We start from the raw sequence: 13859 nt of genomic DNA on the forward strand, positions 1-13859 counted from the left end.
ACATTTATCAAATTCATGAAAGATATGTATGTTTAATTTCGATTGTGCATCAGACGTTAATAAGTCAACAACACTAAGAGGCACCATCATCGATTTGACTTTTTTAAGACTCATCCGACTCGAAACACTCCCTTTGATTTCCTATCATCGTCCTATTCTCAACAGAGAAACGGTTCATTACCATGCACACAGGAAGAAGGCATACGCAAATACAAATAAGTGAATTTATATACATATGCGCATATACATACATATATATGCTCACACAAGTAGGAGAGAGCCAGATGTCGAACATTGCCGAACGCGGGAGCCGATTGTGACTCTTTGTCATTCGTTCCGCGCTCTCGCTTGCAGTTCAAGCAAGATAACGACGCATGAGCATGGCAACGACGCATTTTTTGGTGCGTGCAGCTACATCGAATTATAAGACGTTATCACGTCAAAATTAGTTCGCATATAACAAGGCGTATCTATAAAAGGTGGTGATTAGAGAAGTTGATTTCCTTTTCTTTCATTCGCCTTTAATTTAGAACAGCCAGTAAAACGGAAAGTTGTTTCGCGCTGTGAATATACGACCAACAAATTGTATCCATTAGTCATTCATTCCATTCCTCTGTACTCTTTCTCTTGACAATTCTGATTTAAAAAATATTGTTGTTGCTCGAATGCCACCACCTTGAATAGATTCGTGTTGAATTATAAGTTGTAGAATGATCAGATATAAATTTTGTCATTGCTTGAAAAATAGATTTTTTGTCTCCGTAACAGTGTGAATACCTCTATTTCTATTTTCCTACTCTTGTCTCCACAGGTCATGAACAATCGTAGTTTATTAGTTGCGCACTCTTGCTTTAAAATACAGTTAGTTTTCAAGTGTATTTATTAAATAATAAAATAATTAAGTGAGACTGCAGGCTCAGCTCTTAGCATGTAAAATAAAATTTAAACGCGGTTTGAAGAATTATAATTAATTAAAATTGAAATGGAGTTAAGAAGCAATACGCATAGAGATTACAAAATGTCGTTACTTAGTAAGTTTTTTTTTAATTTTATTTAAACTATATCATAAGTGCAGTAATTTTACCTAGCATTAATAGTAACTTATTAGTATAGGAGTTGCTTACTAGTATTTCTATTGCTTTTGGAACATCTTTAAAACTATGTATTATAAAATAAAAGGTTTAGGGCTCTATGAAGAAGGCATGAACTTGAAGGAAATGCGACAGGTTATGCAAGCACTAGAGGAATCGGAGCTGGAATGTGAAACCGTTGTCTTTGAAAGCGATATGGAACGCGCGCTGAAGGTACAGTACTTCCTTTTCACAATAACAGAAACACAAAAAACTTGGTATTCAAAGATTTGAAAGTAAAATAACTTATTATTTTTGTTCTTTTCTAGGAAAGTGAATTGGACTATGTTCAGATGCATCGAGACGCTCACTCATCTACAATGATTAAACACTCAATGCCAGACCATAACTTCAATATTGTTAAACCGTTAGTATAATTGTAAGATTTCTTAATAATCTGTAATCCACATATACATTTTGTTTTATACAGCCCAAATACCCCAGCACATCATTTTCCCAACTCTGATGCATCGCCATTCAGCAGCCCAGAAATAGCATCTAAAAAAATTATAGTAGAAGCTATAGTGCATCATGAACTCAATTGGAGTCCTCCATTACCGAAGCGTAAACAAGCGCAAAACAAACATATGAACACCGATTACAATAATAGTAACTTGGAAAAACGTAAAGTGGTGGAGAATGCAAGTGTGAAATGTGATGTTAAACGCTTGAGGTTGCCAATAACTTCTTCTCCCAAAAGTTGTAGTTGTGATTCGGGAATTTATTCGGTTTATAGTTCTGGCGATGCTGGTGACGTAAGCGAGGACTATCGATCCGAGCCATCATTTTAAAAGTGTTTAACAGAAATTAGAGTATGTGCACTACATATTAAGGAATATTGTTTTTGAAGAGTTACAAAAAAAATTGTTAGTTGTAGTGAATGAATCTATTGTTCTTAATTTAATAAAAAAAAAAATAGTTAATCTAGTAAACCTGTGTTGATTAAAAATAAAACTGAAAAACAAAGTTTGGAGACGGAGTAAATGTAGTTTGGTTTTCAACACTGTCATCCTTTAGTTTGGTCGTTGGAATTGCGTTTGGCAACTATAAGGTAAGCTAGTCGTTTAGTTGGCAATGCGGTAACAAATGTCACTTTATTTCCAGTTTTCTTGTGTCAGCTATTTTGTGTCAGCAAAAGAGGTAAAAATCCAATATTTTGTGAGAATTTCCTTAATTGTTCTTTTTTTTTAGGTTTTTGCGATAATCATTTCAAGTTATGTTCATATATAAACTGGCGCTAAACTATTGCGCAAATCAGCTGCACTGTGAAACAACTTAGTTTTTAACGTTACACACAGCTCCGCTTCTTACGAATGTACACAATTGTGGGATATCTAAATTCACTGGAAGGAAGCTGCGTCTGATTTTTAAGATATATAGATTAAGGTTCACCAGCCAAAGAGTATACGCTTTGCTCTGTGCTAAGAACATTTGGCAAAAATAGTAAATAATATGACTGACCCCGATATTCCCAGTGTTCCAGTTACAACTTTGGCTTGCTTGACAAGTTTGTCAGATTTACTTAGCGAACTTCCAGTGCCAGACACACTAGCAAGTGTGACTTCGTTAAACAAATCTCTGCTATTCCACACCCTAGTGGCTAAGGAATCGAACAATTTGTTGTCTGTGCGGGATGACAACCTCGTGAAGCAACTGGTTAATGCCATCGAACAGACAAACTCTGAAATAATAGAACTTAAATCCCAGTATGCCATTGAACAATTTGGTACTAATATAAACACATACCCGGAACTGCTACAGGGCATTTACAGTTATAGTCCTACAGTGTTTAATACTAATAATGGCAAAATAAATCTACAGAAAAATAATAGGCAACAAACTCATCAACAACAGCAACAACAATGGTACAATGTAGTGCACGGTCAACGAGGCGGCAATTCAACGTTGCAACACGACGAGCTACAACGTATTCAACAGCAATCGCCACTGGATGTTAATAACTCAACTATATCAAATGATTTGCCAAGTGGGATTTTTCCAACAATGGAAATGACTTCCATGCAAAATAATAATTATGATATTCAAACTCCGAAGAAACGTAAGCAACATACAATAACGGATCAAGGGCAAATGCTTCCGGTCGAACAACAAAAAGTCGATTTCGAAAATATGGCGTGTTTCCAGAATGCCAGTTCTTTATCGGTAACGATGAATTCAATAAGTCCCGAAACGCAACAAAATATAGTTGCGCAACAATTCAATGCAGCGCCACCAACCGCAATTCAGCAGCCTATTGTGCATACTCAAAACCATCAAAATCAAATTTCCGCGCCAATGCCAGACAACATTTGCACAGCAACGCCCGTTGTATACAATGCCCAATTCCAAGTTAATAATGGATATACCCAACATAATATCACTGCTCTAGTTCCAGGAACTCCGGCTTTTGCACAAGGAACTCCTGCTCTTGCGCCAGGAACTCCTGCTCTTGCTCCAGGAACACCTGCTCAACCCCCAGGAACTCCTGCTCTCTTTTCAGGAACTCCTGCTCTAGCTCCAGGAACTGCTGTTCAAACTCCAGAAACTCCAGTTGCAAAAGAAGTAAGATCAAATAGTGATGCAACGCTGGAGCCAATTAAGAGTGAAATCGTAAATGATGTTCCCAAGACCAATACTGAAGCGAGCAGCAAACCCGCTGAAAAATCCAATGTTCGGGTATGTATAAATCGACTTAAAGAAAAGGATGCATCTCTCATGCAACAAAGCATACAAAAATTTGTAAAGAAATCACCAGAGTCCGCAAGAAAATTTGGCTTAATATCTCCACCTGAAGTGGAGACACCAACAACAGCAACGCCAGCACCACCGCCAGTACCAACATCAGCACCTGCTGAAACGGCTGCAACAACGGCAGCTACGGAATCTGCGCTAATTGCTAAAAAGTTAACTACCAAAGCAGCAGAAAGCGATGATGCATTTACCTTGATGAAAACGAACGACAAACCACTAGCAATCAAACGGAAGATTCCACCTTCCGTTGACGAAGTTCCACCAGAACAAATACACTCCCTACCGAAATTACGTTGTGTTGAGCGCGTCGTTTCCACGCCTTCTGCAAAAAGCTCCAAGGACGAAATTTTACGATCGCAGACCTATCAACAGTTTATGCGAAACTTGGAGCAAATTATTGAAACGTTGGACGACACAGAAATCCCAAATTTCGATACCGATGAGGTGGACGAAAACATCGAATGTATATCGTCTAGAATGCTAAACATAATGAGCAACGACATCGCTAAATTAAAAGCAAAATATGTCTTAGATGTTATACCGAAAAACAAATTGGCCCTATTAGTTAATTACGCTATGCGAAATGTCTATTTGGCTAAAAACTACTCTGCAGGGCCAGATGACGAAGACGATATCGTGGACGATGAGATTATGGAAAAGATTTTAAATGGCATCGAAGCTTGCCTGCTAATATGCAACATCTATTGCACTTCGAAAGATATCAAATTCTTGCAAGAGGACAACATTTCACTTATCATTAAATTCATGCACTTTCAGTTTCGGGAGACAATCTTTCCGTCGTACGATCCGGTTTATACAGTTAAGAGTATGAAGAAGACGGATAATCGTAAGAAATCGAAAATTTATCAAAATTACAACCGCAGCTTGCAGTTGCTCTACTCAAAAGCCACTGAGCTAATGAAAGTCTTCGTTACACTTTTCGATAAATACATATTTGTGGACACCATTATTTTGCCGTTGTCCACCTTGTCCATCGAACCATTCTTTGTTGATAATATCGAAACGTTGCAATTTGTTTGCCTCGAATTGGTCACAACCATATTTCGCAAGGAGGAGTACGTCAAAATACGCAGTAGCATACTCGGCGATATATTGACTTCAATAGATCGGTTGCCGTCTTCGAAGAAAAATCTACGGCCTTTCAAACTAATCAACAACAGTGGCAACATACAAATGGTCACCGCTTTGGTGCTGCAACTGATTCAGTGCGTTACCATTTTACCCGATGTCATGAGCAGCAACTCACAAAACAAACGGAAGGCGTTACCACAATACGGAGAACTGGCTAGTCAGGCTTCCAGTTTCTCCACCCAAACCGATCGTCAAAACATCGATGTCATTGTTCTGAAGAAATACGATGTTGCTATAAGCATAGGAGGCAATTTTCTAACAACGTTTTTGAATAAATGCAAGTCGCGCTCAAATGAAACTGATTTCCGTCCAATATTCGAAAATTTTATTTACGATCTCCTGGCAACCGTAAACAAACCAGAATGGCCCTCATCCGAATTACTGCTCTCACTTCTGGGCACGATGCTGGTGCGTTATGTGTCTGACAAATCTATAGAGCAGAGCATACGTTTGGTTTCGCTGGATTATTTGGGCATAGTGGCCGCGCGTTTGCGCAAGGATGCCGTAGACTCGCGCTACAAGGTGAATGTCATCGACTCAATGATCAGATATATCAAGGTGGAGCAAGAGAAAGAGGGCGACTTGCCCACTAGCAACAACAAGGTGGAATTAAAGGAAGACGAGCGCGTTGAGTTTCTGCAAAAGATACTCCTGGATTTTCTAGCCGCTAATGCACACGTGGATAATCCTATCTGGGATTATGCCAGACACTTCTATTTGACTCAGTGGTATCGTGATATAATATATCAGCGCCGGAATATTAACGAAGGCGCCAAGCGCGACACGTCGCGAAAGAAGAGCTCACGCAAAAGGCGCACGGAAGCCGACCTCTCCGGCAGTGACTCGAATGACGACAGCGGCGATGATATTAATTTTGTGAATGTTGATAGTCGTGTCGGTGGCGATTGCACTATGGGTGACCAGGAGCTGAATATGGAGCGTTTCAATGCGCTTGATAAACGCAAGCAATGCCTGCTGAATAACATAAATCCATACTCAACGCTGGGCGATTCCAACCATGCACAACACATCAAAACTTATATCGATTACAATAATGCACTTTTAATAGCACAATATTTGGCCAGCAAAAGACCATTTAGCAAGTCATTTGATGGCTACCTGAAAAAGATAATATTGGTTGTAAATGAGCCGTCGATTGCAATAAGAACACGCGCCATGAAATGCTTAGCTAACATAGTCGAAGTTGATCCCATGGTGCTGAGGCGCAAGGACATGCAAATGGGCGTAAACCAAAAGTTCTTGGACGCTGCTATATCGGTGCGCGAGGCAGCCGTAGATTTAGTTGGTAAATTCGTATTGAGCAACGAAGAGCTGATCGACCAGTATTACGATATGTTGTCGACTAGAATTCTGGACACGGGCGTGTCGGTGCGCAAGCGTGTCATTAAAATTCTGCGCGACATATGCATTGAGTATCCGACGTTTCAGAAGATTCCGGAAATATGCGTGAAAATGATCAGGCGGGTGAACGACGAGGAGGGCATACAAAAACTGGTGACGGAGGTTTTCATGAAAATGTGGTTTACGCCGTTGCATAAAAACGACAAGGACGGCATACATTTGAAGATTAATCAGATTATAGATGTAGTTAATATAGCACACGACACCGGCACCGCCTGGTTGGAGGGCCTGTTGAATAGCATATTTCAGCCGAAGGAGAATACGGCCAAGGGCGATGACGGCATGAAGGACACGCTGCACAAGAAAACTGAGCCGCCGGCTGATATTTTGTTGTCATGCCAGCAATTGGCCGACGGCTTGGTCGCGCGTTTGATCGAACTCGAGGACACGGACAACACGCGTATGTTGGGCTGCATAACCACATTGCATTTATTGGCGAAGGTGCGCCCCCAACTGCTGGTGCAGCACGCAATTACTATAGAGCCTTATCTGAACATCAAATGCCACCCCACAACAGCACCGAAATTTATTTGCGCAGTGGCAGATATACTGGAAAAGGTATTCAATTCTTATAATATTTTTATTTGCCGAAAATTGTCAATTGCGTTGTGGTTTGTTTGGTTTGTTTGTTTTAGGTTGTTCCACTGGTTAATAACGCTAGCGAATCGTTTTTGGCTTCGTTGGAAGAGCATTTGATGTTACTGGTTGTGTCACTCAATCAAGCGGTGGTAAAGAGTTGCGTCTCATGCTTGGGCGCAATCGTTAACAAAATCACAAAGAATTACGCTTTGATAAGAGATTGCTTTCAGAAGTTTTATCGCATTTTAGATCAAACTAGAAGTCAAATATTGCAAAATAGGCAAATTAATAATTTAAGTGCAGCTATACGCCGGAGCCTTTTCACCATTGGCATCCTGATGCGTTATTTCGACTTCAAGTCGAAAGAGGTGGTAGGCGAAACAAACGGGTTATCACCAACAATATGCAGCGATGTCTTCGATTGCTTGATGTTCTTCGCACAATATAAAAGTCACGACATACGCAAGGAAGCGCTCATAGCGTTGGGCTCATTTTGTGTGATGAACGATGATTATCTTACGAATACGAAGCTGAAGCGCTACTACTGCGACTTGCTACTCTCGGAAACAAGTGATGCTGGCATTAAGATTATTTGCTTGCGCAATATTTGGATTTATCTGACTGAGTCGGAAATGCATATGTACAATAAGGAGAAGGATTGGGACAAACAGTCGAAAACCGAGGATCTTAAGGAGATGAACGACGTGTCGTCGGGTATGTCGAGTCGTATCATACAACTGTATCTGCAAGAAATCTTCGAATGTTTCCTAAACAGTGATGACAACGTGCGTTTATGGGCCGTCAAAGTTATACAAATCGTGCTGCGACAAGGCCTCGTGCATCCGGTCAAGACTGTGCCATATCTTATATGCCTAAGCACAGATTCGAAATTGGAGTCTGCGCACAGAGCGGATGCCTTGTTGAAAGACATCGATAAGATGTACAATGGTTTTGTGAATATGAAAGCGCAGCTGGGACTGCAGTTCAGTTTCAGATTGCAGGGCATTTTGCAGCACAACCTCAAGGGCAAGGGAAAAGTCATACGTGGCTATGTTAAAAGACACATGGACGCAATGCCAACAGCGCTGAATGACTTTTTATATACGCTTTTGCGCCCAATCAAGACGCAGCGACGCGCGCTAGTTCAAACGATTATAAAGCAATTCGATGATCAAAAAACATCATTACAACAAATGCTATACATAGCGGATAATTTGTCTTACTTCCCGTATGTGGTGCAAGATGAGCCACTATATTTGATACATCAAGTCGATTTACTCATTTCTATTGTTGGCACTAATTTGCTCACCACTTTCAAGGAAAATCTGAAGCCCAGCGTCAATGTGGGGGACGTTTTGGAAGATGATGACGACGAAGATGATCCCGATGTGCTGTTCAAGCGTCTGCCAGAGAATGCATTTGAGATGCAAAAGTGCATAATGTCTTCACAAGCGTGTATGCTCCTACTAATTCTAAAGGATCATCTGAAGCATATGTATAGTCTTACGGATAGTAAAATATCAAGGTACTCACCGTCGGAGCCGAAGTTGTACGAGAAGGCAGTAGTTCGTAAAACAGTGCAAGATTTTAACCCTAAAACAACAATAGATATTATTAAGAAGCAACAGGAGGCGATGTTGACCTCGAATGTTGCGAATAGCAAAACCAATTTAAATGACGACGAACGGATGGATCTGGTTATCAAATATTTAGATTTTAAAAAATTAATGCTTAAACTGGATCCCGACGATGAGGATTCAGATGACGAGGGTCGCAATAAATCGAAACTGAATTTAACAGCTAATACGTCACAGCTGAATTCGAGTTCAGCGAGTGCAAATAAGTCGACAGATGACAGCTGTTTAGATGTGGATAAATCAATGAAGCAAGAGAATTTGACTTAATTAAGCTTTGTGACTATAGTAAGATGATGAGTAATATAATGAAAATATATATAACCATGTACAAACATACTTTCATAAATAAATACAAAAAAAAAAATTCACACAAAACGATTTTACTCCAAAAGTTCGTTTGAATTGAATTGGAGTGAAACAACGCACGAAAATACATGAAAGCGAGAAAAAAACAAACGTTTTCCTTTATATATAAAAAATAAGAAAACAAAGAAAAGCGAAAAAAACAATACAAAAAATAAAGAAAAGCAAAAAAAAACAATACAAAAAATAAAGAAAAGCGAAAAAAAACTAAAAAAACCTCAAAAAACAACAACCTATTCCACGTACGCTGACGTAGCGTAGCAAGGCGGCTTGAATACTCATCCTTGGAAGTGTAGTATGTATATCGATTTTTCGTCGGGGTGGGGTATACGTACTGCGAACATAAGCCATCGAAACGGTATAACAGTTTTTTTTAATTTAATTTTTTATATTTTTTACGAGTATAAATTAAAAAAAAAAATTTTTAATTTTATTTATTTTTATTTCGTTTTTAATTTTGTTTTTATTTATTTGTTTTTTTTTTAATTTTTTATGTTTTTTATTTCTTTTCTTTTATATATATATTATGTATATTTTTTTTATTTATATTTTTTTTATTTATATTTTTTATATACATATATATGTACATACAGTCCTGTGCAAAAAAAACCGGACAGCTAATTTACCCTATTTAAATTTCTATAGCTTGAGTATAAAGCTTCTTGGCGGTAAGTAGCTTTTTTTGTGTATAAATAGAACAGTTTTGAATTAATTTGTATCATAATTTAACCAATAAGTGAAATAGTTGATACGTGGCAAGTGTTAATATCAAAAATATGCCAAAATCGAAGCAAATGGGAGCTGTCGTTAAGGGGCAAATTATTGCCCTATCACAGCAAAAATTGTCCGTACGTCAAATTGCTGCTAAAGTAGGCTTCAGCAAATCATCTGTTGCCGATTTTTTAAAGAAATTTGCAGAAACGGCTTCAACGGAGCGAAAGAAAGGATCTGGACGACGAAAAAAGACGTCGCCTGCTGAAGACCGGATGATTAAGCGGATGTGTATCCAGGACCGTTTCAAATCTTCGGCAGACATCAGGAAGGAGTTCTTGGATGCAACTGGCGTCGAAATAAACTCATCTACTGTGCGTAGGAGATTGATAAATGCCGGTTTTGTAGGAAGACATCCCGCAAAAAAGCCGATGGGCCAAAACTCATGAAAACTGGACTGTCGAGCACTGGAAGAATGTGATTTTTTCGGATGAATCCAAGTTTAACCTCTTTGGATCGGATGGTATCCACCATGTGAGGCGCAGATCTGGATGCATACTGCCTACTGTAAGACAGTCAGTTGGTATGGGGCTGCTTCAGCTATGACGGAACGAAAGCACTGACTCTTATTGATGGTCGGGTGAACGGAGATGCTAACATTTCAATTTTAAATAGGCATTTAATACCTGTCATTGAGGAGCAGTATTCTCTAAGAACGGACGTTATATTTCAGGATGATTCTGCGCCATGCCACCGATCTCACAAAGTAAGTTATGATTTTTGTTAAATCTCCCGAGTGTTTTGTTTAAATGTCGAATCAAAAAACCAATGATTTATTCCTTATTTGTTGCAGGTAAAAGAATTTATGGAAAAAAAAAACGGAATTGTCCAATTGGAATGGCCGGGTAACAGTCCCGACCTAAACCCAATTGAGAACCTCTGGGCCATTGTAAAGAAGCAGGCAGCTGAAAAAAAGCCGAAGAACAAAACTGACCTGGATAACATTATAATGGACACTTGGCACAACGATATTTCGGAGGAATTGTTGCAAACCTTGGTTACATCAATGCCGAGACGTATTAAAGCGGTAATTAAGGCGAAAGGCGGTGCGACCAAGTATTAAAACTTCAAATTATAACATTTATAATGAAATAATTAATTTTGTTTTGAATTAATTAGCTGTAAGATTATATAATAAGGATAAACTAATAATAAAACATTCGTTATTGACTATGCTAAAACAAATAAAGTATGAAAATATTTAAAATACGTATGCAATTTATTGATTTTATTTCATACTTTTGTATTAAAAACACAATGGAATATAACCACATTCAAACATATTTGATAAAATCCATACTACTTCAAAAAATGGAGTTTTTTAGACTGTCCGGTTTTTTTTTGCACAGGACTGTATATATTTTTTTGATATGCATGTATATATGTATATTAGGGGTCGATTTAAAAATCACTCATTGCTCTGTGAAAATTGTATTCTAGGGATCAAAATAAGAAACTTTGCCGAAGGAACCATACCTCTAAAACGAACTCTGATGTCCCCCAATTTGGGTTGAACTAAAAATCCCACTTTGACCCATTTAGAGTGTATGGTTCCTTCGGCAAAGTTTCTTATTTTGATCCCTAGAATATGATTTTCACAGAGCAATGGGCGATTTTTTTGCCCCCCCACAAATCGACCCGGCCTAATGTATATACATATTTTTATTTTGTTTTCAAATATGTTTTTATATCTCTTATAAATTTGTTTATATATTTTTGTATACTTTTTTATTTATTTAAATTTATTTTTATTTCATTTCGTTTTTTATATATTTTTTTATGTTTTTTTTTTGTAATTTTATTTTTATATATTTTTTAATTTTCTTGTTTTTTGTTTTTAATTTTAAATTTTTGTTTTTGAAATTTTGATTTTTTTGTATATTAATTTTCAATTTTTTTTGTAATTTTCATATTTTTTATTAATTTTTAATTTTATGTTTTAATTTTCAATCAAATTTTTTAATTTTCAATTTATTTTTTTATAATTTTCTATTTTTTTTATTTTTTTAATTTTTTTATATATATTTTTTAAATTTTTATATATATATGTATTTGTTTATATATTTTTTTATATTTTTTATATTTTTTTTTATAGTTTTTATATATTTTTTTATATATATTTTACATATTTTTTTATATATGTTTTATATTATTTTTATATATTTTTTATGCTGCTTTTATATATTTTTTTATGTTTTTTATATTTTTTTAAATTTTTTATTTTTTTAAATATTTTTAATTTTTTTTATATAGGTATATATTTATACGAGTATATATATATATTTTTTATTAATAAATATATATATTTATTTTTTATAAAATTGCCAAAAATTCGTGACAAGCGCTGCTGAAGTGAAATTCTTTAGCCGAATATAAATTAGGCACGTTCCGGTTATGTAGAAACGCCCGTCGTGCAAAAGAGATCGAAACAGTTTTGAAGTTTATTCTTCCGTTGGACAATTTTTTTAAAACCTTCTGTTGGGCACCGGTTTTAGCTGTTCCAGAATTCCTCTTTAAAGCTTATATCCATAAATCGATAGAAAATTAAATTTTAGGAGGCTGCCTCGAAGCTCAAGTCGTTAGCTATAATAGAAATATGTTCAATTCACGTCCAGAATCGAAAAAGTCCGTCTGGCCAGTTCCGGTTGCCCAACGGAGGGTTAACACATTTACACCTTCCTACTAATCTAATTTTTATTACCAGCTATACTTTTTTTTTTAATTAGCAGCCCATTTTTTTCTTGACAAAATCAAACAAGACTTAAAGCGAGCAAAGTCGAGACGTTCTTTAGCTGTGGATAATGCACTGAGCTTGAAACAGCAAAAGATAAATATGGCGTTGAGGCCGCAATATCTTCTTATATGAATGAAGGCTACCCACTTTAGAGAGCGCTAAAATATTGTATAAAATATATACTTATTTTATTTGACTAAACTCGAGCCTCACCTTAATAAGTGAGCTAAAAGTTACCTATTTTAGCAGCTGGCTACTTAATTTCCCGTAGATGGCAGTAGTGGCGTTTGTTGTAATTGTAACAAGTTGACTTATTTCTCTACGTTTCTGACTTCGTTTTTCCTACTAGGTAGCGTTAGCAGATAACAGTTAACCATTTCAAGTATTCACATAATAACATTTATCTCTTGTGGAAAATAACAGCGCTCTGTAATTAACAGTAATTGCTTCCTGAGCGCTGCTATCCTTTTCCCCTGTGAGAAACCTTTGTAAATTGCGATGCAAGATTTGTTTCAACCAACAAGAGTACTCGTATCAGTAATGTGGGAAAAATATAAATCTGCAGGTGTATAACAGGCATGGTTGAATTCTTTATTGTATTATTACAATTAAACTGAGAAAGCATCAACCTTATATTTATTTGTAAATATTTAATAGATTTTTATTATATTTTAAAAACTTTCATATTTATTAGGTGAATCTATAGAACACTTCATTCATTGCATATTTGCATAATTATTTGCAATATCTTCTTCTTCTTAATTGGCGCGATAACCGCTTACGCGATTTTGGCCGAGATTAATAAAGCGCGCCAGTCGTTTCTTTCTCGTGCTAACCGGCGCCAATTGGACACTCCAAGTGAAGCCAAGTCCCTCTCCACCTGATCTTTCCAACGCAGAGGAGGCCGCCCTCTTCCTCTGCTACCACCAGCTGGTACCGCATCGAATACTTTCAAAGCCGGAGCGTTTGTATCCATTCGGACGACATGACCCAGCCAACGAAGCCGTTGGATCTTTATTCGCTGCGCTATGTCTATGTCGTCGTAAAGCTCATACAGCTCATCGTTCCATCGTCTACGATATTCGCCGTTGCCAACGTGCAAAGGTCCAAAAATCTTACGCAGAATCTTTCTCTCGAACACTCCAAGCGTCGCTTCATCGGATGTTGTCATCGTCCAAGCTTCTGCGCCATACGTTAGGACGGGCATGATGAGAGTCTTGTAGAGTGTTAGTTTTGTTCGTCGAGAGAGGACTTTACTGCTCAGTTGCCTACTTAGTCCAAAGTAGCACTTGTTGGCAAGAGAGATTCTACGTTGGATTT

The 13859-nt window shown here is 37.2% G+C and overlaps 2 protein-coding genes across 2 annotated transcripts; both read left to right on the forward strand.

Annotated features, from left to right (window-relative positions):
- The first annotated feature begins 832 nt into the window (after positions 1-832).
- On the forward strand, positions 833-2062 carry LOC128865432 (uncharacterized). The gene is made up of 4 exons (XM_054105810.1): positions 833-1031; positions 1180-1304; positions 1400-1497; positions 1561-2062. The coding sequence occupies exons 1-4, from the start codon at positions 983-985 to the stop codon at positions 1919-1921; spliced, it is 633 nt and encodes a 210-aa protein (XP_053961785.1). The 5' UTR covers positions 833-982; the 3' UTR covers positions 1922-2062.
- Positions 2063-2194: 132 nt separating this feature from the next.
- Positions 2195-9051, forward strand: LOC128865431 (nipped-B protein). The gene is made up of 3 exons (XM_054105808.1): positions 2195-2270; positions 2322-7013; positions 7091-9051. The coding sequence occupies exons 2-3, from the start codon at positions 2583-2585 to the stop codon at positions 8936-8938; spliced, it is 6279 nt and encodes a 2092-aa protein (XP_053961783.1). The 5' UTR covers positions 2195-2270; positions 2322-2582; the 3' UTR covers positions 8939-9051.
- Positions 9052-13859: the final 4808 nt, after the last annotated feature.

This window comes from Anastrepha ludens, chromosome 5, assembly GCF_028408465.1.
Source record: "Anastrepha ludens isolate Willacy chromosome 5, idAnaLude1.1, whole genome shotgun sequence".
NCBI classification, from domain to species: Eukaryota; Metazoa; Arthropoda; class Insecta; order Diptera; family Tephritidae; genus Anastrepha; species Anastrepha ludens.

Coding starts and splice junctions, on each gene's coding strand:
- LOC128865431 (XM_054105808.1), top strand. CDS start 2,583: ATGACTGACCCCGATATTCCCAGTGTTCCAGTTACAACTTTGGCTTGC. Junction 7,014..7,090: donor TGGCAGATATACTGGAAAAG/GTATTCAATTCT, acceptor TGTTTGTTTTAG/GTTGTTCCACTGGTTAATAA.
- LOC128865432 (XM_054105810.1), top strand. CDS start 983: ATGGAGTTAAGAAGCAATACGCATAGAGATTACAAAATGTCGTTACTT. Junction 1,032..1,179: donor TTACAAAATGTCGTTACTTA/GTAAGTTTTTTT, acceptor ATAAAATAAAAG/GTTTAGGGCTCTATGAAGAA. Junction 1,305..1,399: donor ATATGGAACGCGCGCTGAAG/GTACAGTACTTC, acceptor GTTCTTTTCTAG/GAAAGTGAATTGGACTATGT.